The 25,293-nt window shown below is 31.9% G+C and overlaps 8 protein-coding genes across 14 annotated transcripts; 3 read left to right on the top strand and 5 right to left on the bottom strand.

Annotated features, from left to right (window-relative positions):
- Positions 1–233: 233 nt before the first annotated feature.
- On the top strand, positions 234–4,519 carry Pgap1 (GPI inositol-deacylase). The gene is made up of 10 exons (XM_076779844.1): positions 234–650; positions 1,086–1,239; positions 1,316–1,426; positions 1,599–1,702; positions 1,766–2,209; positions 2,272–2,525; positions 2,609–3,034; positions 3,110–3,496; positions 3,564–3,938; positions 4,092–4,519. Exons 1-10 carry the CDS (start codon positions 495–497, stop codon positions 4,354–4,356), a joined length of 2,676 nt encoding a protein of 891 aa, XP_076635959.1. The 5' UTR covers positions 234–494; the 3' UTR covers positions 4,357–4,519.
- Positions 4,520–4,747: 228 nt separating this feature from the next.
- On the bottom strand, positions 4,748–7,188 carry Stub1 (STIP1 homology and U-box containing protein 1). 2 transcript variants are annotated; one of them, XM_076779858.1, is made up of 5 exons: positions 7,083–7,188; positions 6,639–6,780; positions 6,382–6,580; positions 5,402–5,739; positions 4,748–5,306 (listed from the first exon to the last, which is right to left on the bottom strand). In XM_076779858.1, the coding sequence occupies exons 2-5, from the start codon at positions 6,753–6,755 to the stop codon at positions 5,064–5,066; spliced, it is 897 nt and encodes a 298-aa protein (XP_076635973.1). In that variant the 5' UTR covers positions 6,756–6,780; positions 7,083–7,188; the 3' UTR covers positions 4,748–5,063. The 2 variants fall into 2 exon arrangements, with proteins under 2 accessions (XP_076635973.1, XP_076635972.1); XM_076779857.1 differs by lacking the exon at positions 7,083–7,188 and adding an exon at positions 6,880–7,065.
- Positions 7,189–7,491: 303 nt separating this feature from the next.
- On the bottom strand, positions 7,492–9,394 carry LOC143348703 (uncharacterized). Of its 2 annotated transcripts, XM_076779256.1 has the most exons (5): positions 9,270–9,394; positions 8,762–9,160; positions 8,290–8,598; positions 8,025–8,227; positions 7,493–7,805 (listed from the first exon to the last, which is right to left on the bottom strand). In XM_076779256.1, the coding sequence occupies exons 2-5, from the start codon at positions 9,000–9,002 to the stop codon at positions 7,614–7,616; spliced, it is 945 nt and encodes a 314-aa protein (XP_076635371.1). In that variant the 5' UTR covers positions 9,003–9,160; positions 9,270–9,394; the 3' UTR covers positions 7,493–7,613. The 2 variants fall into 2 exon arrangements, with proteins under 2 accessions (XP_076635370.1, XP_076635371.1); XM_076779255.1 differs by lacking the exon at positions 9,270–9,394 and having other exon boundaries at positions 7,492–7,805; positions 8,762–9,250.
- Positions 9,395–9,612: 218 nt separating this feature from the next.
- Positions 9,613–12,833, bottom strand: LOC143348702 (alpha-(1,3)-fucosyltransferase fut-5). Its single transcript, XM_076779254.1, has 3 exons — positions 12,442–12,833; positions 10,779–10,936; positions 9,613–10,654 (listed from the first exon to the last, which is right to left on the bottom strand). Exons 1-3 carry the CDS (start codon positions 12,655–12,657, stop codon positions 9,727–9,729), a joined length of 1,302 nt encoding a protein of 433 aa, XP_076635369.1. The 5' UTR covers positions 12,658–12,833; the 3' UTR covers positions 9,613–9,726.
- Positions 12,834–13,997: 1,164 nt separating this feature from the next.
- LOC143348850 (ribosomal L1 domain-containing protein 1) lies at positions 13,998–16,121 on the top strand. Its single transcript, XM_076779518.1, has 3 exons — positions 13,998–14,762; positions 15,237–15,802; positions 15,871–16,121. Exons 1-3 carry the CDS (start codon positions 14,053–14,055, stop codon positions 16,047–16,049), a joined length of 1,455 nt encoding a protein of 484 aa, XP_076635633.1. The 5' UTR covers positions 13,998–14,052; the 3' UTR covers positions 16,050–16,121.
- On the bottom strand, positions 16,081–17,486 carry LOC143348852 (ankyrin repeat domain-containing protein 40). 3 transcript variants are annotated; one of them, XM_076779524.1, is made up of 3 exons: positions 17,248–17,486; positions 16,741–16,998; positions 16,081–16,645 (listed from the first exon to the last, which is right to left on the bottom strand). In XM_076779524.1, exons 1-3 carry the CDS (start codon positions 17,384–17,386, stop codon positions 16,299–16,301), a joined length of 744 nt encoding a protein of 247 aa, XP_076635639.1. In that variant the 5' UTR covers positions 17,387–17,486; the 3' UTR covers positions 16,081–16,298. The 3 variants fall into 3 exon arrangements, with proteins under 3 accessions (XP_076635639.1, XP_076635638.1, XP_076635640.1); XM_076779523.1 differs by having other exon boundaries at positions 16,741–17,027; positions 17,211–17,486; XM_076779525.1 differs by having other exon boundaries at positions 17,211–17,349.
- A 744-nt stretch (positions 17,487–18,230) lies between these two features.
- Positions 18,231–24,098, top strand: U2af50 (U2 small nuclear riboprotein auxiliary factor 50). 3 transcript variants are annotated; one of them, XM_076779520.1, is made up of 8 exons: positions 18,231–18,429; positions 19,120–19,349; positions 19,497–19,757; positions 19,846–19,996; positions 20,094–20,149; positions 22,902–23,183; positions 23,353–23,517; positions 23,583–24,098. In XM_076779520.1, exons 1-8 carry the CDS (start codon positions 18,408–18,410, stop codon positions 23,712–23,714), a joined length of 1,299 nt encoding a protein of 432 aa, XP_076635635.1. In that variant the 5' UTR covers positions 18,231–18,407; the 3' UTR covers positions 23,715–24,098. The 3 variants fall into 3 exon arrangements, with proteins under 3 accessions (XP_076635635.1, XP_076635636.1, XP_076635637.1); XM_076779521.1 differs by having other exon boundaries at positions 18,233–18,429; positions 19,846–19,984; XM_076779522.1 differs by lacking the exon at positions 18,231–18,429 and adding an exon at positions 18,488–18,720.
- A 40-nt stretch (positions 24,099–24,138) lies between these two features.
- Hoka (hoka) lies at positions 24,139–25,139 on the bottom strand. Its single transcript, XM_076779526.1, has 3 exons — positions 24,841–25,139; positions 24,450–24,533; positions 24,139–24,378 (listed from the first exon to the last, which is right to left on the bottom strand). The coding sequence occupies exons 1-3, from the start codon at positions 24,881–24,883 to the stop codon at positions 24,218–24,220; spliced, it is 288 nt and encodes a 95-aa protein (XP_076635641.1). The 5' UTR covers positions 24,884–25,139; the 3' UTR covers positions 24,139–24,217.
- Between the last annotated feature and the right edge of the window lie 154 nt (positions 25,140–25,293).

The raw sequence follows: 25,293 nt of genomic DNA on the forward strand, positions 1-25,293 counted from the left end.
GTCTACTCGTATGCCTCACATAGGTTTTGAAAATAAAAATGCTGGGATAGTCGAGACTTGGAATCGCATGCTGATTATCGCGAGAACAAGAAGGAAAGACACACTAACGTTTCTTATCAATTTCCCGAAGTGTGAATGTTGCCTACTCTGTCTATCTAGTGCAAAATCAGATTCCCGCGCTTTTACTGTTTCCCGCCAATATGGCTAGTACTAGGATCGGTTGTGGCTGTATGCTAACTGTAACCTCTAAAAGCACTTGTCTATGTTTCTGTACAAAGTTTTAACTGATCGTAATATCTCAGCTCGAACATGTTGATTCGTATGAATAATCATTTCCTTTTGTAAAAAAGTAATAAATGAGAATAATACCTTTCTCATTTCATTCAAATTTTCACCTCAATTGATGAACACTTTCACTCAGATGATTAAAAATTTAGTTTATTTTATGTAACGATCAAACGGATCTTAATATTAAAGCAGAAAAGAACAGAAAGATGATAAAGATTAAATCTATACTAATTTACAGTACATCTTTTTTACTTTTAATGTTACTTCTTTTACTCTACATACTTGGAGCTGCTCGTTATGTTACGGATTTTGAAGAAAATACTTGTGATATGACATATATGTTTGAATATCCACAGTATGTGGTACGTAAACATAGTTGAAACTTTTCTGTAATTAAAAATATTAATGAATACTACCTCCTTTTATTTTAACCCTCTTTGTATCTAATGAATTTATTTTAATTGCTATGCTGAATTATTCTAATTATACAATACTGATTAAAAAAGACAGTGTTTTAAACAAATTACTAATTTCAACTATCATAAATGTTAGTGTAAAAACGCCATTAATATCATAATACCATTATACGTAACAAAGATTACATACAAATTTATGCATTAAATTTGATTTAAATTGTTTCTGTTAATTTTGTTATGTTATCACTCACAGAATATAATTAAGATAGTAGTAATTATAACAATTAATATCTTTACTCATACTTTTATGTTAGAAAGATTGTTATTTTATTATTTGCATTATGTTTTTATATAATATAAAAATTTCATTATTAATATTAGAGAATATCCTTGGATAATGAAATAGAAGAACGGTATCTTAGATATAAATTATTTGCGTATGGAGAAGGTTTTACTACAGAAAAACTCAGAAGAATGTACTTTTCTGGAATACCAGTGCTTTTTATACCAGGCAATGCTGGATCTCACGAACAAGGTTCTTAGGATTTGTTCTTTAATGCCTTTGTTCATGGATGTAAACCACTTTTATAATATATTTGTTCTTTTTTTAGTAAGGTCTCTTGCTTCTGTGAGTTTGAGAAAAAGTTTAAAAGATAGGACTCCATTTCATTTTGACTATTTTACAGTATCATTAGGAAAGGATTATTCTGGCTTATATGGAGGTATAAATATTATAGAAGTAATATATTTTCAGTAGTTTAAATATTCATTGAGTATATTGAATAACAATTTCTTTTATGGGAGATTATCCGTTATTTATTAAAATTTCCTAAATATTTGTTTATCAGTTAATAACATTCAAGTATTAGTTAATGATTTATTTATTAATCCAAGGTGTACTAATGGATGAGACTTTATATGTTTCATACTGTATACAAAAGATTTTAAGTTTATACAAATTTAATGTGGAGAACATTGTGCTTATTGGACATTCAATGGTAAGTATAATATTGATATATTTATTATAATAAATGTATTAAAATATGTTTCCATCTATTTAGGGAGGTATTATAGCTAAAGGATCTGTCTTATTGACTCCAAATATAAATGCTAGCATTGCAAGTATGATTATAACTTTGGCTACTCCTCATACACCTACATTGGTGTTGGATAGTACTTTTGCCAATTATTATCATGACTTGGACAATCGTTTAAGTCAACTGAAAGATGCTGGAACAAGTGTGATATCGATAGGAGGTGGACCACGAGACATACTCGTGACTGCAACTCAAATTTTAGATTCTACAGCTGATATTAATGTCCTTTCTACCAACATACCAGATGTCTGGAAATCTACAGATCATTTAAGTATTCTTTGGTGCAAACAATTAGTGTTCTCCATTGTGCGTTTATTATTTGACTCTGTTAGTACTTCTCAGAGGCCTCCGAAAATTTCTTCCAATGCTGATGAAAGAATGCAGGCTTTATCGTATCATATTTATCATGTAAGAAACTATCGGTATATTTATCATAAAGAATAATGTCTCTGACGCAATTAATTTCACAGCGCGCTTCCGGAAAAAAATTATACCGTTACAAAGAAGTAGTAGAATTCGAACCTGGTGGTGAATGGATAGAAGATACTCGAAGACATTATACATGGAGTAATCAAAATTTATCTAAAAGGACATCTCCTATTTATCTTATGATTAGATTCAATGGACAGCCAGATCATTTAACTATTGACACTGTAAATTTAAAATCAAAAGATTGGTTGTTTATTTGCACAGCATCTAGCATACAAGGACAATCAAGAGTTTGGTAATAATACTTTCTGTTCTGTTTTTTTTGCACAGAAAATACATTAGTGTAAGTATTGTTTAATTATTAACTATGTTTATTAGTAACTGGGGCTGGAACTTATCAAATAAAACAAGAATGTTACCAGATCCTTTGTATCAACTAAGAAAAACTGTCGACTTAGATCTTCAGGAATTAAAATACCCTGGTGCAACACACATTATAGTAAGACTTACACCAGATAATTTTGAAAAATATGTTGCCGTAAATGTCGATATGTATTCTTATAATACAAGACTTATACCTATTATGGACAGTGTACCTCTATTGAAAAGTTTACTTATGAAACCCCAAGTAAAACAATCTGATACTGGACATGTCAGATATTATGCTACTTTTGATAATATTCTGGATGCTATAACAGTTGAACTTAAAGCATCTGTATGTACAGACCCAAAACACCAAGCACTTGTTGAATTATTCGAACCATGGAGCATTGGTGTTACGCAAATTCAGTTTTTTACAGTCGTGTAAGTGCAATTGTAATTAATAAAAATTTTTCAAATACAAAAATTTAATACTGACAAAAATATTTAACATTTTAGGGATAATGGGCCAAAAACGATGAAACTTCAAACCAGTCATAAATATTCTAATGTTTCTCCATATTTAAGGATAACTTTGGATCCTGCATGTTCCTACACAATTAATATACAAAAAAGTGGTATCATAGATCAAATTTCTTGTATTGTACGGGATCGTTGGTACCTTCTATATACAACGATTATTAGTTTACTTTTAGTATTTTTATCAATGCGAATCAATCACAGGCATGACCAAACTCCAACAATAGTAGTGACAATATTTTTGTCATTTTACTATGATTTAATATTTGAATGTTTAATTGCTTTAGCAATTCTTTGCGTATTCGCCATTGGATTATGCTGTACCATTATATTTCTTGGTTCAGTGGCACATAGTATTGCTGTTAGGTAAGAATATTGAATTATGTATTCATATTACATTTAATATTATAGGAGTATTAAATTTCTTTTTAAGGTTTCTGGCACGTGCAATAGCTTTTTCAACAACATGGTCAGATTGGCTACTCGGAGGATTAAATCAGTTGCCCTTTATTACCACTATTCTTGTCTTGTCTTTAATTCCGGCAACTTGTGGAGCTCTAGCTATGTTAATTTCAGTTTTTCTATATTTTTTAAACTTAACGAGAATGTATGAAGATTACTTAGAAGAACTATTAATGGCCTCATTACAACATTTCAACTGGATAAAACAATTCAGAAATACGAAAGATTCTAAAGATCACGAAAATACAAGACAAAAAATATTTGACCATCTTCTTCTGTTCTTACTTTGGTGTTTTACTGCTATTCCAGCTACACCATCTGTACTTGTTTGGGCAAAGAATTTCAGGTTTGTATTTTGATTTTTACAATACAAACTTATTTGGAAATTTTGGAAATTAACTGGCTTTCCACTTATCCGGGTAATCAATTATGTTATCCCATTCCATTTATCCCGGTAATCACTGTAGTCTAATTTAGATTTGTTATATGCTTGTTTCAGTTACGACATGAGACTTTCTACCGAAGATCCTTTACTATATCAAAGCTGGATAGTTTTAGTAGCATGCAGTACATCAGGGTGGTTACAAATTTCTCCAAATAACATTGGAACTCGATCACAAGTATTAGCTAGCATATTATGTTTCTTAGGTTGGGTTGTACTTTTAATGGGAGCTGCATCCCATCCACCTTTTTATCAATATTATATCCCACCTATCATTGCTGGAACTACTACTCTCATTACATTAAATTACATGATTTCTTAATAGAAAATTCATTGAAAAAAAGATTTATTCAACAAACCACAAATGTACGAATCCTTTGCATAACCTAAATTTCGTGTTTATACATTGTGTAATACATGTTATTTGCTTGAGAATAATTTATTTTCAAAAAATTAAACGTGTAATATATAATAGTAAAAAATTAGACAGTGTGGCAATTGTATTAACACAAGTAAACATTTTAAAACATTTGAAGTAAGTTAACTGAAGATCAATTAGTATTATTCTCTAAAAAGTAACTACATAACAATTAAGAATTCTTTTGTATACATCACAAAATAAATTACTTTATTTATTATTTATGAGAAAAAGAGATATACAATTGTAGCATGTATGACCAATATTCATATATAACATATATTATCTAATAACCCACTTAAGGGCACTGTGCTGTTTTTATCTTTAATACATAAATACTCAAGATTTAAGAGAACGCTTGTAAAGTAAATTTTTTTTATCATTTATTATTGATTGTTCTCTAGTTACTTAATAAAGTTCATGATAATAATGAATTGAATACATTTATTTAAAGTAAAAAAATTTGATTTGAGTTTTATACTAATACAATATCTACTTACTTTTTATAAGGAAATAATATGCACATTTACGTACATTAATCGGACCCAGAAATAATCATGAAATATATAATTATTTATAATAAAAATATGGCAGTAACATAACTATACATATTAATAATATAATGCCCACTCGTTTTCTTGTAGGAACGTGTCAACTACTTCTTTCATTGCTAAATTAGGTATCAACTGATCTTGAGTTAAACGAACTCTAGTAACTGGGTCAAAGTGTCCTACCCTTTGTAAATGTTCTTCAATGTCTTTTCGTTCATATGTAATTCCACTTGGTGTAATTACAGGTTCTTGCAAAATTTCAAAACTGATCTTTCCACACAAATAATCAGGTACTTCTCTCTTCTACTCGATGCATTTATAGAAATCATAAATAAATCAATTATTTTCATTTGTACTTAATTGAAACATTCAACAGAAGTTAAAAAATATGAACTCACCATTCTTCTTTCATCAACTTTTGCAAACAAATCATCAAGACGAGCCATACATGTATCCCTCTTTTCTTCTATATCTTCTTTTTGTCTTGTAAATTCACTAGATGCAGTTTCTCCTTCGGTTTTATCATTTGTATCTTTTGTTGCTTCCTGTTCCTTCAAAGCAGCCAAGTTTCGTTCAGCATCTTCTACTATTAATTGATTCAAATACGATTGTAATTCGATATCTTGAAGAATCCTTTGTTCTTCCCTTACTTGAAATCGACGTTTCCGAGCTTGCCTTAAAATACTGGTTATATCATCTCCATAGTTTAGTTTTTGTTCCTTTGCCAAATCCACAGCTACATCGTTGTTGTTTCAAATCAGTAATCACGCGAAGGACAAGTTTCAGATTGTCGTAAAAACCATGAATACCATAAAAAAGAATATTCACAAAATATTTCTATATAGCTAAATTCTAATAATAATGCTATTAAAGTATAATATAAAATTAAAAGTATCTCTTTAATATTAGATTGTAGAATACTTTTTTACAATCAATAAACTTACATAAACTTGTATTAGGTCATTCGTAAAGTTTATTCTGTTTTTTAAATAAATTTTATTCAAATAATAAATAACACATAAAAACATCATACAGTAATTTACTCACCACAAAATTTACCATGGAAATATTCCATTAAACATTTATTCAAACCTTTATTCATTTAGTATGAAACGATAATTACATTTTATAATTTAGATTGTAATTTTTATTAAACAAATAATGAATCAAAAGTTGTTTATCACTTATTTGTTACTAATAATTTTTATTATGTCTACAATAAATATGGAAATATTGTGGTGCACTGTTCAATTATTAACACATTGAAAGTCTAAACGTTTTTTGAAAGATAAATTGACCCAGACTCCACTGAGTTCTAATTCCTATCCCAGGGATTAAAAGAAAAGAGTAGAATTTTTGAATAAAAATTTATGTGTACCTCTCTGTAAGTGTTTAACAGCTTCATCAAAGAGTTCCAATTCCAAAAGTGCAAGACCCAAGAAAAAATGACCTTTTACTAAACATGGATCAATATCAAGAGCACGTCTGCAATCTTGACAAGACAATTCCCATCGTTGTAATTTCAAATGACACAACGCTCGGTTCGAAAAGTATAGCGCTTGGGATGGATTTTTAATCTGCAGGAATGAGATGCAGTGTCGTAACTTGCCTGCATATATTCATAGTGACACTCACAATTGCTTTGGTGTAGCAGTACGCAGCATCCTCGTATTTGTGAAGTTCGAAAAAACGATTTCCTTGTTCCTTCAACTCTTTGTCGGAGTGATTGGCGGTTGTATACATCTTACTCATCTTTTGTGTTGCGCAGGTTACCTTTCTACATAGGAATTTTCGTCAATCGACACACTTAATTTTTCTCACAGAAAAAATCAATTGTATCGTTAAAAAATCGACCAACAAAATGGTATCATATAACCTTAAATAAATATATATTTTGTCACTCTCCTTATACACTTGCTAATCATTGACTAAAGTGTAACAGGAAATAGATAAACAAAGCTGAAAGAAGCTGCTATCGGAATAAAGCTACATTTTCAAGAAACGTTTTCAAACAAAAACATTTAAATGAACATTCAATGCATAATATTTTCTAATTTTCATATCCTACACGATTCTTACACTTCGATAAAATCGAATTTGCAACGACAGAAATGATTTGCCTTCTTATTGCATATATTTTTTGTAATAACTTCGTAAAAATATATGTAGTTGGTAATATGGTAGATAGAAACTCGTATATGTTTGTAGGAAGCATAAAGTAACTCCCTAGTTACTACCGCAGATGGCGTAGTGGGCGATTTGTCTCTAGGCACTTCCTCGCGAGGTAGTCAGTCGTCTTCAAACCAGCATGAAGGACAGGCGAGTGTAGAATCCTAACCGCAAAGCCACGTGTGTAGTTATTTCCTAGGCCCCGTATCCCTATACGTAAGTTACAGCCTACAATGTATAATATAGAGATGGTCTGCAAAATCACTAACAATGATTTATCATAGTGATCACAAAATCATGATCACGTTCGTGATTAAACTCCATTCAAAATTTATTTCAATACAATTTATTCGTTTCCTAAATTATAATGTTGTTTTGCTGTATACTTCATACAAATTATAAAAATATATATTTCAAGTTAAAGTCATATGTGTGCTTTAATTATTTTGTAAATGAACATGATTGTACGTTATTAATTTTTGATATACTATAGACAGACACAGGCTTATTCAGAACAGGATGTACCAAATACTCTACTGTAATTCCCATTCTATGGTTTAAAAATTCCAACATTTTCTTTGCTAACAATTTATTATTTGAGTGTACTTCTGAATGTTCCACGTAATCATTGAGCTGCAAAAATAATAAAAAGTAATAACAATAAGTAGAATATTCATAAATATGCAACCAACACAAAGAAAATAGTCGATACTACCACAAACATATAAGCACATTTTCACTTTCATTTAGTAAAATGTAATTTGATGTATTAGTCAATTGACAATGACTTCAATGCATTTGTGATAATACGGACAAGTTTCTTTGAAATTATTGTATGACAGAAATTATTACCTTCATCCATTTACATTCAGAGATTTCTTTGTTGCATATTTTTATGTTAAAATTAACAGGAGACAAATAACAAACTACGTATATATCAGAACAATTAAAAGCAAAGTCATGAGCATGTCTGAAACTTATTAAACAATTAAATGTAGTTTGAATACCAGTTTCTTCTAAAACTTCTCTTTTCACAGCTTCTTCTAAATTTTCTCCTATAAAAGAAAAATATCATTACATAACAAACAATTTCTTAATTAATAACAAAAGTATATACCTGGTTCTACAAAACCTCCTGGCAGTTTCCAGAATGCTGCTTTATTTACATATTTTTCTTTAATAACTAAAAGTTCATTAGTCTTCTCATTATACACAAATGCTCCAACGCCTAAATTTGTATGAGCATAATGTGGAACATTGCATTCTTCGTCTGAAACTAGCCATCGATATAGCATAACGTATTCATTTTGTGCGTGATGAAATTTAAATCCTTCTTTTACAAGTATTGGTATCCATTCAGAATTTGGTAAATGTACACGGAACCATATTGTGCGTTTTTTATCTTTTATCCAGTCTTGCAAAGAAACTGTAATAAATTTGTATTCAAAATACAAGCATTAATTCTAAAACTTTCTACTTAATTTGCCTAAATGTTACAAAAAAATAAAATAATAAAAGTGAATATTTAAAATTTGATAAAAAAAAGTGCTTTCCAATTTTTGTTATATAATAAATATTATATTACACACCTGCGAGACGTTTAACAAAGACTTCAGGTGTGCAAGATTCTTCGTTTGAATCGACAGTTATGCCGTTATAATGGTCGATCTGTCCTTTAAATTTCTTTAGAGCCATAACAACGGAAGTTTTTGTGCAGTAAGTTGTGTAAGACGATACCGAGAAAAAAGTTGACCAGAATTTGAAAAGATATTGTTTGCGGTTTAGTATCGTAGTAACGTGACAAAGTTTTGACGTTACGATACAGTGCATCGGAATGTCTGCAAATCTATGCACATAACAAACAGTTTCGGGAATTTCTCGCTGAAATATTTTACCGTGAACAGTACTGTGATTTTGCCTTTTAGTGGCGTACAAACACTGCTGGAAATCTTTACGTAACACGAACTGAAATTTTTTTATAGTAATATCTGCAATGTAAACGCAAACACAATGCAACATTCTAACCTGATTCTACAATTATACAAATCTTGATAATAAATGCATGATGTAATTCATAATGAAATACTTGTTTCTTACATAGTTATAAATAATTATTACTATTCGTAATCTTTTACGATGTATATATGTAGTGACTCAATCAACGTACGTATATTACGAAAAATGTTTCATTTTTTAATACATTATAGACATAAAATTCAGTTATATAATAGGAAAACTAGCGCAAACATTTTTCTTACAAGGTAAATTATATTTTATCATTTGATGTGGAACGTTTCATGCACATTTAATAAAACAATAAAAACATGCGCAGTCCATTTTCCATATTAAATAATATTATAAATGTGCACTAATTTGTTTCATTCAGTCTATTCGCTATAAATATTACACATTTACTAAAACAAATAAACATAAACAAAAATTAACAAATAAAAAAAACTGTACATTACAATTTCATAATGTAATAATAATTTAGTTAAGTAATATTAAACAATAATAATATTATCATACAATTGAACAATCAAACTTAGAGATATCAGAGGGTGCAATCTTGTTTTTTGTTCCAAAATGACTCCACATCCTCATATACCTTTGTAGTAGGAGTATTGTAATTAAGAGCCTCGCAAATGCGACAATAATGTATCGATCTACTACCAAAATAACCGTGTTCGTTAATTACTTTGTAATATCTACGCCATTCATGGTATTCCAAGTATTTGTCGTCGTGTCGATTCAAATACTGGATGTAGTTCGCTAAAGCGGTCGGGTTAGCGAAATCGTCAACGTGAAGGAACGAATAAGGCGGTAATAATTGCTCGCAATTACTACTTGATGCACCCATTATTATCGGAACCGCAAATTTGTGGTAACCGTGCCAAAATACTTTTTCCGTCATGTATTCTTTACAGTTCGAATTCTCGAAGGCCAAATAAAACTTGTACGCATTTAAAGCGATACAATCTCTATCGAAGTGACCCGGACATGCGGTCACGTTGCCGTTTAAGCATTTCCCGTATACATCCAGATCCTTTCCAAGAATCGATTTAAGTTCCTTTACGTAGTTCCATCTTCCATTCGTACCAGCACAGTTACTACCCATCACGGCAACAAGTTTAGTCTTTGAGTTTTTTATAGGATTCTTCGAAAAATCCGCGTCCATAACAAATGATCTGGAAACCACTCGGCCATAAGGTACCGGAACGTCGCTATCCATTCGATAGGTCATCGACCAATTAAACAGGCCATTATATTTCGATATTTCTTGATTTCCATAAAGAAATGTATGCATTGGCGATTCGTCGGTCAAAAAGATCCATCTTTGATCCCACCGGTGTCTAATTGGCAATTCTGATGTGCCCTTTGTCAGATGCAAGTGAAATACAACCGCGTCTGCTGTCTCTAAATCTTTCGAACGATACGTTAATACACAGTTTTTCATCGAACAATTCTCCCACGGAGAAAATCTAAAAAGCAACAAATTGAGATTAGGATATTTTTAATATTAAAATAATGATACTTTTATTTAGAAGCTGATCAAATGTTTTTGTTTTGTGTAATGTATTATTGCAATTCTAATCTGTCATTAACTTATTATTTGTAAAGCGTTTGATGTGTCTGCGTTCCAAGAACTTTCCATGCATCCAGATTAAAATTAAATATGGCTCCTTTTTCGTATTAATTCTCGGTGGCGGGGAATGTCCTTCAACAGATACGAGCCACCTCCCAAGTAAAGTCATCTTACTAATCTAATACAAAGAAAAGCCTGTATTGATTACTTTATCAGGGAACTAGTTGATAATAAAATTCGTTATAGTCGTTAAGTCTTCTGATCCTATCCGGCGATGTTAACTATAGTTGATGTACGGCATTTTTCCTCTTAATTGTTTTAAATAAAACTTGATAAGAATAGTGAAATCGTGAGAAATTCGTATCTAAACTTCTCACTGACGAAAGCAGTTGCTTACTGCATTGTTTCATCTGTGAGATTTAAATTTAAATATAGTCCTACTTTTAATTGTATACAGGGTGTTCGGCCACCCCTGGGAAAAATTTTAATGGGGGGTTCTAGAGGCCAAAATAAGACGAAAATCAAGAATAACAATTTGTTGATGGAGGCTTTGTTAAAAAGTTATTAACGTTCAAAGTTCCGCCCTTACTGAATTTTTTTCTCGAAAATGGATAGGATTTCGGGGGTAGGTCTATTCACCAAAAATTACTGTAATTGACCCCTGCAACCAAAAATAATTTTTTTAGAACGATTTGAAATTTTTTAATTTCGTTGAAAAATTTCAGCACCTACCCCCTTGTCGATTTTTCTTAAGAATTCGTTTTTCAGTTTTAGTAATTTTATTTGACGCCCTACAGAAAAGTTGTGTAATACTTTTTTATAGGTACCCATGAGCTCTACTTGAGAAAAAAGTTTCATTGAAATATATTCACTATTGCAGGAGTTATGGCCATTTGAATATTGGACCATTTTATGGGGGTTTATCTCATTTTACGGGGTTAAGGAACAACTTTTCGAATATTTTTATAATTGCTATATATTCTACACTAAAATACGCGGAGTTTGGCTTTTTGAACATTAAAATCGTCCAGTCCGTTCAGAAATTATGGCGTTTTAAAGATTCGCATGAAATTTATGGGAAGCATTTCTGGCCTCACATTAGATTTTCGGTAAGGAATTTTTTTCTCGAAAATGGTTAGGATTTCGAGGGTATGTCTATTGACCAAAAATGATTGCAATTGACTCTTGCATCCGGAAATATTTTTTTTAGAACGATTTGAAATTTTTTTTTTCGTCGAAAAATTTCACACCTTCTCGAATTTTTTTCTCGAAAGTGGGTAGGATTTCGAAGGTATGTGAAATGACTAAAAATGATTGTAATTGACCCCCGCAACCGAAAATAATTTTTCCAGAACGATTTGAAATTTTTGAATTTAATTGTTAATAACTTTTTAACAAAGCCTCCATCAACAAATTGGTATTCTTGATTTTTGTCTTATTTTGGCCTCTAGAATCCCCCATTAAAATTTTTCCCAGAGTTGGCCGAACACACTGTATAAAAAACGTAGAAACAAAGTATTGTACAGAACATCGACATCGATTTGTTCTTAGAAATTTCATCAGATTGTTTCCACATCCATACTGTTTAGTCAAGAATCAAGTATTTTTATTTTACCATTAAAAAGAAAAGAATAGAAATATGTTGTTTTAATAGAGTTTCACGGCAATTACACATCAACGTACCTGGTCTTGGGTAAAATTTCGCTTTCTCATCGGTATCTTTGAGACTTCCTGTATTTGCTCTCCAAGTTCCGTTCGTATTGCGGATGTTCCCTCGCCGTGCTTTTCGCCAATTAGTTTCGGGAAAGTAATAAAAACGGCACAAAGAATTGTCGAACCAATGCATAGAAACAGCAGGAGTCGCACGTATCGCGGAATTCTAAGCATCGTTTCGAGCATCACTTTCGAGCAACTTGCACGACGGTAGGGAGTGCTAACCGAAGCATATCGGTACTTGGTCTTGACTGCGTTTCTGTTCTTCGCGGAGCTACTTTTCCGTTTTGATATTAACACGTTGTGACTGCCGTGTCAATCGAATTCGAGTGACACGTGCAATCCACAGGGGGCTGCGTCGCATCGTTTCTGTGCAACCGATGTTCATATTTACCTATCTACATGTATAGTATACATACAGGGTGTCTCATACGTGGTCGTACCAGCTTGGCTGATGATAAACGTTTGCAGCGGCCAAAACTTGCGACCATAACTTGCGACCATCACTGATAACATCGAAAATGTTCGCAAAATGGTATTGGAAAATCGTCGAATCAAGGTTACAGAGATAGCAGATGCTGTAAGGATATCAAAAGAACGCGTTTGTCATATATTAGTTGAAGAGTTGGACATGTGCAAGCTACCCGCGCGTTGAAAAGCGCAATCGAATGAACATTTGCGAGGCTCTGTTGAAGCAGTTTAAGTGAAACGAATCAGATTTTTTAGCCGATTCGTAACTGTAGATGAAACTTGGATCCACCACTACACTCCTGAGACGAAATAACAGTCCAAATAGGGGACTGCAGAGGGTGAACGTGCTCCGAGAAAGGCGAATAGGGTTCCATCAGCTGGGAAGGATGATGGCGACGGTTTTTTGGGATGCACGAGGAATTGTGTTCATCGACTATCTTGAAAAACATAAAATAATAACGAGAGTGTATTACGGGTCATTACTTGATGAGCTGAATGCAGAAATTGCAAAAAAACAGCCGCATTTGAAGAAGAAAGTGCTGTTCCATCAAGATAACGCACCAGCTCGCACTTCGGCGGTCGCCATGGCCCAAATTCACGAATTACGTTTCGAATTGGTTGACTACCCTACCGTATTCATCAGATCTGGATGTTTTCATTCCTGGAATTCTGTTGAAGTAAATACTGCCGATGATATTCAGTACATTATACATATAAGCATCCCCATAGATGTAAACATATTAAAATATTCATTTTGTTTGTCCTGGAGTGTACACCGCGAGAAGCAGGACACTTTTTCGTGCAGATAATTAACAAGTTCAAATTAAAATTACTTACAAACGACGTAAGGCGCAATAAAATAATGAGTAAAGTAATTATTACGCATAAGAACGTTTATGTAGCGTAACGTTGCAGAGATGCACGTCATAAAATCACCCGCGCTTTCCGGAAAATCCCCTAGAGCACCTCGGCCGCCATTTTGGCGGTTGGCATCGGCGCCAACTGCGCCATCTGCGGTAGTAACTAGGGAATTACTTTATGCTCCCTACAGTATGTCATTTCCGGTAATGGAGTCGTGTCAAGAGGAAGTTGTAACGCGTGTGTGACAAAATGGCAATTTCTACCAATGTTGTTAAAAAACGCACAGAATCTGTGAAAACATTACGCAATTCAAATGTGAAGAATAAAAAACTACATTCAGATTTCAAGGCAAAGAAATTGAGTACAAAGAAAGTAAAACAAAATATAAATACAAATATGAAAACCAGACAGGTTAGAAACGACTCAACAAATGAAGAACGTAAAAATCCAAATTTAGTTAATAAGAAACTAGTTAAAAAGGGTGAAGTAAAAACGAATGCACTAAATAAATCAGCACTTAATCAATTTCAAAAGAAAAAGGTTCATGGATTTAAAAAAGCAAACGTCACAAAATTTAGCGACCACGTGGGTACCAATGAAAAATCAAAATTGCAACATGAAGAAAGTACTAAAAAGAAGAATGATGAAATATTAAATCATGGACTTAAACGGAAACATTCTTTAAATGACGATACATCTTATGATAAGTATAGTACATTTACTACTTATTATTCAGCTAAAAAACGGAGAGAAGCAGATAATGCTAAAAAACGTGCAGATATCTTAAACTTGAATGATTTATCAAAAGAACACATATTACAGTGCATTAGTGCTATTTTTCATTTAACTGAAGAACAATTGAAAAGTAAAAGTTTATTATTTGAAGGGGAATGTTATCCAATATTTATGCAAGTAACATGTATAAGAATACCAAAAACACCAAGGAGAAATATGAGAATGTAAATATAGGCCCTTATTCTGCTTATTTTATAAGTAATTGTTCAATAATTTTAGAGGAAAATATTTTTATTGAAATTATATTTATTTAACTGTTAACTTGTGAACCACGTATGAGATAATGTATATTTACAAATGAACTCTATTTGTGCAGCCTCAAAATCCTCTTGCTTTCAATTATACAATGCCTTGTGTTTTTTAAATTACTTAAGTAAAGTGTTCCATTGAACAGCAGTATAAATAGTTAAAGGTTTTAGCAAAGAAAAAATTAGTTTAAAGGCACAGAAATCAGGACAAGCAACCTAAATACCATATGGGTTTTATATACATGTTACAAATGATTTTATTCTTATAATTACCACTGGATCCTTATGAGGAATCATGATTATAATCTTAAAAAATAATATATCGTTTGTTTTGTAACTTATACTTTTAAATCGATAAAACATATTTACTATTGTCAATTTCTTTTCCAGATTATTACCACATTCAATCGTGTCATCAAATGATGAAGTTGCACTTTTTGTTGGAGATTTACAAAGAGGCAGAAGAAAAGATTACGAGCCAACTGTAGAACATTATCAAGACTTGCTACGTAAACATAATTGTACAAGAATAAATGCTGTAATACCAATGAATCAAGTAAAAACAGAGTATGATCAATATGAATTGAAAAGGAAGCTTGTGGGCAGCTATGATCATTTTCTTGTAGATGGAAAAATAGCTGGTCACTTGTCTCATTTATTGGGAAAAGAATTTTATAAAAAAAGAAAATTACCAACATCTATTAGGATATTGAGTAAAGATTTAAAGCATGAAATAGAATATGCTTTGAGAAAGACTTCTATGCAATTGCATTCTTATGGCGATTGTCATATAGTTCAGATTGGACATACATCCATGACAGAAGAAGAAATTTTTGACAATGTACTAGCAGCGTGTAAACATTTGTCTAAAAATTATCCAGGAGGCTGGGTTAATGTCCGTTCTGTTTCTATTAAAACAGCCCGTAGTCTTGCTCTTCCTATTTATATAACACTGAGTCAGTTTTATTTCTTATATTAAATCTTACTTTTATATACTTATTCATTAATATGATTTTTCTTTCAGAGAATAAAAGTACTGTTAATATACCAATAGTACATCCGCCGAGACCAAAAGCATATCGTAAAGTAACAGGCGAATTAAGTACGTTTACTAAGGATATTCTTGTAACTGTTACTCCACAAGGTGACGTTACTCTTAGAAGAAATACAAATGAGATCCAAAAGAAAAAGAAAAAAGAGTAAGAATCAGAAGTAAATAAGGAAAAAATTGTAATGTTTTTTGTATCATTTTATTAAATCTAGTAAACAAAGTTAAAAAATTATCTTTCTTATCTTAATTATTAGGTCTACTTAAACATTTTATAATTAATTAAAATTTTTAATTTCACTCTACATATTATATGTCTACTTGTACATACTGTATTTCTATTAATGTTTCCTTAATTTTAATACGTACAAACAAAAGATAAAAACAATCTATGACACTAATAATTAATACAAAATAGTCTGATCTTTTTTAGAAATACTTTGGTATCCATTTGTTGGCATTGTTGAAATATTGTTTGGAATACCATTTGTATTTTGCAGATAACTGTACGTGTTATCCACATTTGTGACAACTTCAATTTCTTGAAAGTTCTGAAGTCGTTGAATATCTTCATCTTTTCTTAATTTTGTATTGGGCAGCTTTCTCAGTTTTACAATTTGATTCTGATCGATATTTAATTCTTGACAACATACCCGAATTAGTGCCTGGTATGTTAAATCACTTTGAGGTAATTCAATTTCTATGAAGTCTGGATCAGGAGCATCTGCCACACGAATCTTTAACACTAACTCTAAAAATAAAGCAAATTAATGTAATATCTGATTTCAATATTACTTTGACTTATTGATATTTTTATACAAAAGCAACTTATAATGAATTTCTTACCATCTAGATATATGTTATTGCTTTTTACTTTGGGAATTCCTGAATCTGCAGCTCCATGTACAAAGTCATTTTTTAAATATTTGGGTATGGCATCGTGTACTGTAGAGTCATTTAAACCAAGCTGAGGATCCATGGATGCACTCAAAAGTTGCAGAATTTGTGGATTAGTACACACAGACATTGGAGTTTCTGCAGCTATAGATCTTATATTTTTATCTGCTCCATTCTTTAAGAGTAAGGCTGCTATATCTAAAGAACCTACAAAGCATGCCCAATGTAAAGGAGTCCTAAATCAGGAAATATCACTTATGTTATTTCGATAATTTTAATACAAAAAACTATGTATATAAATTTATTACATACACATATGGAAAGCAATTATACACTTATACTACTAAGTTTTACACTTTACAATTAATAGTAACAATAGAGATATAAAAACTTAATACAACAAATTATTATAATAATACCATCCATTAACAAAGTATCTTGAATTAACATCAGCACCTAAACTAAGCAATTTTTTAACCTTCTCTATGTTACGAAGACAAGTTGCTTTCATTAAATCTCCTCCCAATAATACTCTTTTATGTTCCATATTATCATAAGCCGAAACTAAGTCTATGAGATTTACAGATTTTTCCATTTTATCTTAAACATTTTGAAACGAAGGTAGAGAACGTCATTCAGTGACATAAACTTGGTTACTATTCAATTTCGATGCTATCTAAACCAGTGTCACTAGACTACAGACCGATGCCACCCGGGAGTTGCTCCACCACTTACACACACTAATGTGCAGTCACGTATACGTGAGCTCCTGCGCTTCGACAGCTTCGTCGAGTCGAGAAAGAAAGCAAATGTCAACCTTTAGGGCTGGGTAACTCGTCTCGACTTAAAATGACCCAACATTACTTTTAGGCTCGATGCAAACGAGCGATTTTTGACGTATGATCATGTTTTTCCAATTGAAAACAACAAAGCCAGATGTATAATCGTGCGGCAAAAAGTCGCTCGTCTACCGCTGTTTAGAAAAATAAGCGAATCGATCAAAAATGGATGCCGTTTGACGACACAGCGAAAGCTCGACTGGGGGTGATTCGAGAGCGACAAAGAAAGGCTCACATTCGCTTTCTTTCTCAATTTCACGACGTATCGAAATGCTGCAGCTCACGTACACGTGGCTGTGCATTAGTGTCTGTAAGTGGAGGGACAATTTTTTTAGGCCACTGGTCTTCAGTCTGGTAACACTGATCTAAACTGATCTTAGCACCCTCAGTGGTAGTTTATAAAAGGTATATGTGTATGTAGAAATATCTGAAATTTATCTAAAATGTATTTCAGCATCTCAATATTACGATACTTTATGTTACAAATGTATGGTATTAAATTATAAGTGATTTTTTTGATATTGGTTTTAGAGTAATTGTTTATATTTAAATAGTTATTACAATAATATACGAGAAGATCAATTCCGGTTGTATTTTACGCCATCTGGAGGCGAGCATTAAATCAGGACTCTTATTCACTAGCTAACATTTACCTAGCCTATCGCCATTTCAGAATAAAAATTTGGTTTTGGAGTGATTGACATTTGCTACTCTCATTGTTATTTATATTATTACTTATTGGGAGCAAATTTGGTGTTCCAAATAATAAGTAGAAAAATGGGCGAAGATTTCAATGGAGGTAAGTATCCCAAATATCTCTAAAAGTACTGTGCCCTCCACCACTGTTCCCGCGTTACAGCCAGGTAAATAAGTCGGTTGACTGTAATGGCCGGAGAAACATACTCGTGAAAGTGGTAAACACATCTCGAAGCGTTTCCCTTTATAATTTTTTCCTAAAAGAAAGATCAAATAGTGAACCGTTTGTAATTAATTTCAACGTGAATTAATAAACATCTGAATATTTTTCGCGAGATTTTGGGAATTAATCAATAACCTGAAAAACAAGCATCGACGAAGATTGTCCTCATGGGTATATTTTTGATTATGCATTGAGAATGTTGTATTATTTCAATAACTGTATTATTTCATTGATTTCATTCAAGGTTCCGTACGTTTTTTTCTTTACATATAGAATTGTACTTGAAAATGGTTGTGATTTTTCTGATAATAATTTTAATCTTTGAGGTTCAGGTAATGAATGCACATAGTATATACATTACAAGTGGTATATATAGACAATAGCTCTATGAGTTATTCATGCATGTATGAAATCATATAAAAATGAAAATTGCATGCAAAGTATTAAATTACAAAACAAATACATGTCTAAGACAAAAAAATATTCAAAATTATTTAAAAAATTGATAGTTTTACTATTAATAAAAAAATCAAAGTAATTGATACTTACATTTATGCCTATTTTTAATAGATCGAGATCGCCAAGACCGTGATAAGGATAGAGACAGGGACAGGGACCGTGATAGGAGACACAGATCTCGCAGTAGAGATCGCAGGAAACGATCTCGCTCACGTTCTAAAGATCGAAGAGATCGAAAAAGAAGTAGTTCACCTAAGAAGGGCCGTAGCTCTAGGAGGAGAAAACCTTCTCTTTATTGGGATGTTCCACCACCAGGATTTGAACACATTACTCCCTTACAGGTAAATATGTGTAATTTGTTAAATTTATGATTTAATCCTTGACTGCAAATAGTGTCCACATGTATTCAGTTAATTATATGCTTAATGTATGGAAAAGTATTTTACATATAGTATATGATTGCATTGAATAATATTTAATTTCCACAGTATAAGGCAATGCAAGCTGCGGGACAAATACCAGCAAACATTGTGGCAGATACACCACAAGCAGCTGTACCAGTTGTTGGTAGTACGATAACTCGACAAGCAAGGAGACTGTATGTAGGAAACATTCCATTTGGTGTGACCGAGGAAGAAATGATGGAGTTTTTCAATCAGCAAATGCATCTGTCTGGACTTGCTCAGGCTGCTGGGAACCCAGTATTAGCATGTCAAATCAATTTAGACAAAAACTTTGCTTTCTTAGAGGTACAATTACATTTACTTAGAAATAAGACTGTTGTTATTCGTAGTTTACATTATTACATGACAAATTATTCATTGTACCTTCATTTAGTTCCGATCAATAGATGAAACAACACAAGCCATGGCATTTGACGGTATCAACTTTAAAGGACAAAGCTTAAAAATAAGAAGACCACATGACTATCAACCAATGCCAGGAATGACTGATAATCCAAGCATGAACGTGCCAGGTATGGTTCCTGGTATGTTTAATACATACTTTTTATACCTTTATGTATGTTATAAAAATGTTTTTTTTTAACGTTATATGAAATATAACACAGTATTCTATCATTTTAGATTCTCCACACAAGATCTTCATTGGTGGTTTACCCAATTATTTGAACGAAGAACAGGTATGCACACAAATCTATAATATAATTTTATTTATTGCACACCTTTGGATGTAGCTTTTATCCACTGATGTCTATTTATAAATTAAATTTCATTTTATTACGTTTATTCTATAAACTTTATAAAAAAAACATTAACCATGGTATCTAAATGACATCAGAGATTAAAACAACTACATCGTTGTATAACAATGCTGTAGAATTACTTTGAATACATGCTAGTTCTCAGCATTGTGAGTTATACCAAAGGATTAAATTATAACATAGGTATTTAGCTATTTAGCGGAGATCAATCTTACGAAGATGTGTCAACTACCCAAATGCCATAGAGGTACGTATGTGATTCCATCGGATTCCAGCGTCGACTAGGTTTTATTTAATTAGGTGAAATAGGTTTCAATTCCATTTGCGTGTCTGGTCAATCCTAAGCATCGTAGACCCTCGTATCTTGAAATTCTCATTTCTTCTCGAAACACATTCAATAGTGGATAGGGAAATGGTTAGTGGTGTTACAGCATTCAGGCGTCATGCAGTCGCAGCAGTCGTGTTTCTTTTACAGTCATTTTAGGATCATCGTGGACCCAGCCAAGGGAATACGAAATTTTTCTTTAAATTTAGGAACTTTTATCATGGAAGGAAGGGGTAGGAGGTGAAAGGAGGAATAGTTGTACTTATACTTATAGTAATTAGCCAAAAAGAATGATTATTCGTATTTACCTTCAAGTTAGGTGCAAAGAACTATCTTCAGAAATAAAACGTTCTTTGTATTCTCACATTTGGAACACTTTTGCAGAATGAGTTTTCTTGCAGTGATGTTACGTGCAAAAAAGATTTTTTAGGACTACAAGAAATAAATCAACGTATTATCAAGTACATCGGTTATTTTTTTTTCTTGATGGGATTACAGGGTCAACACATAATCTTATGTGCATCTGGTAACAGCTCCAAGTCTTTTGGCATCTATTCTTTTCAGGAGTATTATTTCTCTTGCAGCTGTTTTCTTTACAGGCTTTTCAGGCTTTACAGCTCTTCGTCCTTGTGTCTTGTTACGTTTACAGGTTACACGAACGAACATATGTGTTCAAGTATCAGTAATGTGCATTTATACAAAGACAAAGTGCAAAGAGAAAGTAAGAAAATAAAAGTCGGTAAATGTGATTACATTAAACGTCGGAAAAGTTAATGCAAACTGTGTTCTTACAGTGGTACATTGTTCAAATAATACAATCAAAAAATATAACCATTTGGTTATTATATAGCAACTGCGGACTGATACCAGTGCCCTTTCTCCCCATTTCTTAGCTTAGGGTTGCGCCGATCAAAAGCATTTGCTTACCACTACCACTACTTCTACCACTACTTCTACCACTACTACTACTACTGAACATGACAAAATACCACACTGCCTGGAGAGAGGCTAGCCCAGTCCCTCGAGGCAAGTACTTATATCATTTTCATGCCTCCATATTGGGCTTATGCGACTTTTGCAGCCCATTTTCTGAAGATCTTGGTTCTTCTACACAAATGGTGCGTTGTCTAATTCGATAGTTTTTCACTGATAATAGCGTGTTGCTTATTCGTACGGACATTAATGATGCAATAGGAAACATTGAATGGTAAAAGGGATAGTTTCTGTTATAGAATCTTTATAGAAGTTTGAAACTTCTATAGCCACCTAAAATAGTGGCTGTCACCTGGTGCTAATAATATCTAGGACAGACTCAAATCTAATGTCTTCATGATGATATAGTCCTTATTGGAGCATATGTACACAGATGCTTGGAATGTTTTGGTTATATTATATAACTTCTCAGATTATGTTACCAATCATTGTTATATAATGCTTTAGCCAAGACACATCAGGCTGCATTTACATATAGCTTGATAAAATGAACTGAAATGCTTATTAAACACCTGTTATAAAGCTGCATACATCACAGCTACCTGGAAATTTTAATTCCCAGGAATAACAGTAAATCTTCATTAAATGCAACATGCTGTTATCTCTGCTTCAGAGTTTTCAGTACTACTGGGAAATGGAAAGACGTAAGTAAATTTAAGGTACACTCCTTTTTGAAGCGAGCATAGAAATGAATGCGAGAGAAATCCGCATTTGAAGAGGAAGAGTGTTCTGTTCAAAACATTGACAAAGATACAGAGTAACATACAGAGGCGATACTCCAGTCGGAACATTATATAATGTCGTTGGACATTAGTTAATTTACATGTATGTACCCCCAAATTTGGTTTCACAAAGACTGGGAAGCGTTGCCTCTGTATGTTACTCTGTAAGGATCTGTTCCAAAACTTTTGTATGTAAGGAAGACATTATATGAAAATGTTAAGTGGACATTGATAGGCGAGATATAATGCATTCATAGTGATTTCATTATTTGTGGATTATGCAGCTTCCATGTTGTTTTTAAAGTACTGTATTTTCACAAATGAACATCTAAAATGGAAAACGATGGTATAATTAAAAAATATTTGCAAATTTCATTTTGAATTTATTACCCATGAGTTAATTTTAGTTCTAAATAGTTGAATAAAATATATAGGCATATTCAAATTATTACATAATTATAATTTGTATAAATTGTAATTTTTATACATGTTATACGTTACTAATGAAAAGAAAATAATCATTAATTTGATTAAAATGTGGGATGTAAATGAAGAAGTTGCATAATCACAACTGATTTAGATCATATTTATATGACATAAATAAATAAGTAAACACATTTTCACGATACAGGTGAAGGAGTTACTGATGAGTTTTGGACAACTGAGAGCGTTCAATCTAGTAAAGGATTCAGCTACAGGTCTATCCAAGGGTTATGCATTCTGCGAGTATGTTGACGTGTCAATGACTGATCAAGCAATTGCTGGATTAAATGGAATGCAGCTAGGCGACAAGAAATTAATTGTGCAACGAGCTAGTGTAGGTGCTAAGAATCCTATGATTGGCGCACAAGCTCCAGTTCAAATTCAGGTGCCTGGGTTATCTATGGTGGGCACAAGTGGACCAGCAACTGAGGTAAAATAATTTAAATTATAATCCCTTTTAATTTGTATTTATTCTCCTTACATATGAATACTTTTACTTTCCAACTTAATTGTAATGTAGTAAACTTATAAAGTGATCTTTTATTTTATAAAAAATTGTATATAATCAAAACTATTATTATTATGTATGTATAATATAGGTGCTTTGCCTGCTGAACATGGTTACTCCTGAGGAACTAATGGAAGAAGAAGAATACGAAGATATTTTAGAAGACATTAAAGAAGAATGTAACAAGTATGGTGTGGTTCGATCGGTGGAAATACCCAGACCTATAGAAGGTGTTGATGTACCTGGATGTGGAAAAGTATGTTTTGTACTGAATTTTTTTAGTTTGAAAACGTATATTTTTTACAATTTTATTTGTTTTAGGTATTCGTCGAATTTAACAGCGTGATTGACTGTCAGAAAGCGCAGCAAACTCTTACAGGACGAAAATTCAATAACCGTGTTGTTGTGACGTCATACTTTGACCCTGACAAGTATCATCGCAGAGAATTCTAAATTATAGATTTCTCTTTTCATACCAATTAATAATTGACTACTAATGTATAATATATATATTGAACGAATAATCGTATAAGTCCGAAAATTAATAATTTTCTTTTATCAGAATTGTACAAAGCAGAATGTAATTGATTTTCAATCGTACTGCGCGTCGAATAATCTTTTGTTGTAACTTACGTATCTTTCGATAATATAACCATATATAAATAATGCGTAAATTATCATACAAGATATTTCTCAATTTTGAACTAGTAAAAAGATACAAATAATACGAAAGATACGATTATACGAGTAGCGATATTATTAAATTTCGATAATCAATTAGTAAGATTAAAATAATAGATGATTGTGAAAGGCAGAAATATAGAGAAATAAATAACATATTGTCACTGTGTTTATACAAAATTTTTCCTGTGCAAATAATTTGATAGTATCTTTCTAAAGTATCAAACGTGGCGTAATGAACGTTAATTAAAATATTTCTGTTCTCATATTTGAATTCAAGCTTCGTTTTGTAATGCTGGTTGATACGAATGTCTTTCTCCAACTTCAGCATTATCAACTACAAATTTCTGTAGTATAGCATACAGTCCCCCACCGGCCAACAGCATACTTATTCCTATTAAAAGTACTATAGACCATGCTGGTATTGCAGTACCCCCTAAAAGATTAAACACACTTGCTGTATATAATGTTACATTTCACTTCTTTGGTTTAGTATTATCGACTTACAGTAGTAGCGTCTTGTAATCGTTTTCCGCCCCCTTAAAATCTTGCGTCTCGCATCAACTTCGTCCATAAATATGCCCATGATTACTGTTTAAAATTAATGGGTTATATGAAATAATGTCGATTTTGTATTTGTATGTATACAGCTTATATGGAAGTTTTTTGATGCTATGTTGTATGTTTTTTTTCTTTTCAATTAAAAAAATAAAGAAGGCATATAATTGCATGTCAAAAAGCGGCTTGTAATTCATAATTAATTTTGAAATGTTACATTATGTAGAAATGTGTTGATTTGACTAGTAAATTTGTTTAAAAAATATCATGGAAATATGCACTATTGTACTAATAATAATTCTAATCTTCAAATATTACGTAAATTAATATAGTTACTTACATAGGCCAATGGCAAAGTAACAAATCAATTTCCTGGAACACATTTTTTTGTTCAAAACTATCCAAATTGCCAAAAGTAATACAATTAAATGTCACTTGTGGTTGAAATGATTAGGTGAGTAACGTTGTAATCGCGTTGGAACACTACACGATATGGAATCCGTAGTGAATCAACGTTTTGATAAGAAATATCAGATAACAGGTGGAAAATGCATCTTATCTGTTCTCACAAAAGATAAAAAATGTCCTTACTTTTATGCCTTATTGGGTTTGTAAACATAACTAACATACTTTTAAGAACGATTAATATTTTATGTTCATTAATTCCACTTGTATTTCTAAAACTTTCGTGCGTATAAATGAACAAAAATCAAATATTTTAGTATGTATATTCTTATTTAAATATCTAAATATAAAAAGTAGTTCAGTATAATTCCAATGAATTTATAATACA

The sequence above is a fragment of the Colletes latitarsis genome, chromosome 12, assembly GCF_051014445.1.
Source record: "Colletes latitarsis isolate SP2378_abdomen chromosome 12, iyColLati1, whole genome shotgun sequence".
NCBI lineage: Eukaryota > Metazoa > Arthropoda > Insecta > Hymenoptera > Colletidae > Colletes > Colletes latitarsis.

Excerpts from the sequence above, each read along its gene's own strand:
- Pgap1 (XM_076779844.1), top strand. The coding sequence starts at position 495 with ATGATAAAGATTAAATCTATACTAATTTACAGTACATCTTTTTTACTT. Across the intron at positions 2,210-2,271 it reads TATCGTATCATATTTATCAT|CGCGCTTCCGGAAAAAAATT; the intron begins GTAAGAAACTAT and ends TTAATTTCACAG. Across the intron at positions 3,939-4,091 it reads GTTTGGGCAAAGAATTTCAG|TTACGACATGAGACTTTCTA; the intron begins GTTTGTATTTTG and ends TGCTTGTTTCAG.
- Stub1 (XM_076779858.1), bottom strand. The coding sequence starts at position 6,755 with ATGAGTAAGATGTATACAACCGCCAATCACTCCGACAAAGAGTTGAAG. Across the intron at positions 6,581-6,638 it reads ACTGCTACACCAAAGCAATT|ATTAAAAATCCATCCCAAGC; the intron begins GTGAGTGTCACT and ends TCATTCCTGCAG. Across the intron at positions 5,740-6,381 it reads TGTTAAACACTTACAGAGAG|CTGTGGATTTGGCAAAGGAA; the intron begins GTACACATAAAT and ends ACAACGATGTAG.
- LOC143348703 (XM_076779255.1), bottom strand. The coding sequence starts at position 9,191 with ATGTTGCATTGTGTTTGCGTTTACATTGCAGATATTACTATAAAAAAA. Across the intron at positions 8,228-8,289 it reads AGGAGGTTTTGTAGAACCAG|GAGAAAATTTAGAAGAAGCT; the intron begins GTATATACTTTT and ends TTTCTTTTATAG. Across the intron at positions 7,806-8,024 it reads CTGAATGTAAATGGATGAAG|CTCAATGATTACGTGGAACA; the intron begins GTAATAATTTCT and ends TTATTTTTGCAG.
- LOC143348702 (XM_076779254.1), bottom strand. The coding sequence starts at position 12,657 with ATGCTCGAAACGATGCTTAGAATTCCGCGATACGTGCGACTCCTGCTG. Across the intron at positions 10,937-12,441 it reads GAAATTTTACCCAAGACCAG|ATTAGTAAGATGACTTTACT; the intron begins GTACGTTGATGT and ends TCTTTGTATTAG. Across the intron at positions 10,655-10,778 it reads AAACGCTTTACAAATAATAA|ATTTTCTCCGTGGGAGAATT; the intron begins GTTAATGACAGA and ends GTTGCTTTTTAG.
- LOC143348850 (XM_076779518.1), top strand. The coding sequence starts at position 14,053 with ATGGCAATTTCTACCAATGTTGTTAAAAAACGCACAGAATCTGTGAAA. Across the intron at positions 14,763-15,236 it reads CCAAGGAGAAATATGAGAAT|ATTATTACCACATTCAATCG; the intron begins GTAAATATAGGC and ends TTTCTTTTCCAG. Across the intron at positions 15,803-15,870 it reads TCCTATTTATATAACACTGA|AGAATAAAAGTACTGTTAAT; the intron begins GTCAGTTTTATT and ends TTTTTCTTTCAG.
- LOC143348852 (XM_076779523.1), bottom strand. The coding sequence starts at position 17,386 with ATGGAAAAATCTGTAAATCTCATAGACTTAGTTTCGGCTTATGATAAT. Across the intron at positions 17,028-17,210 it reads AGATACTTTGTTAATGGATG|GACTCCTTTACATTGGGCAT; the intron begins GTATTATTATAA and ends TTCCTGATTTAG. Across the intron at positions 16,646-16,740 it reads CAATAACATATATCTAGATG|AGTTAGTGTTAAAGATTCGT; the intron begins GTAAGAAATTCA and ends CTTTATTTTTAG.
- U2af50 (XM_076779520.1), top strand. The coding sequence starts at position 18,408 with ATGGGCGAAGATTTCAATGGAG. Across the intron at positions 19,350-19,496 it reads AACACATTACTCCCTTACAG|TATAAGGCAATGCAAGCTGC; the intron begins GTAAATATGTGT and ends TAATTTCCACAG. Across the intron at positions 23,184-23,352 it reads CAAGTGGACCAGCAACTGAG|GTGCTTTGCCTGCTGAACAT; the intron begins GTAAAATAATTT and ends TGTATAATATAG.
- Hoka (XM_076779526.1), bottom strand. The coding sequence starts at position 24,883 with ATGTGTTCCAGGAAATTGATTTGTTACTTTGCCATTGGCCTAT. Across the intron at positions 24,534-24,840 it reads TTACTTTGCCATTGGCCTAT|TAATCATGGGCATATTTATG; the intron begins GTAAGTAACTAT and ends AATTTTAAACAG. Across the intron at positions 24,379-24,449 it reads GATTACAAGACGCTACTACT|GGGGTACTGCAATACCAGCA; the intron begins GTAAGTCGATAA and ends TTAATCTTTTAG.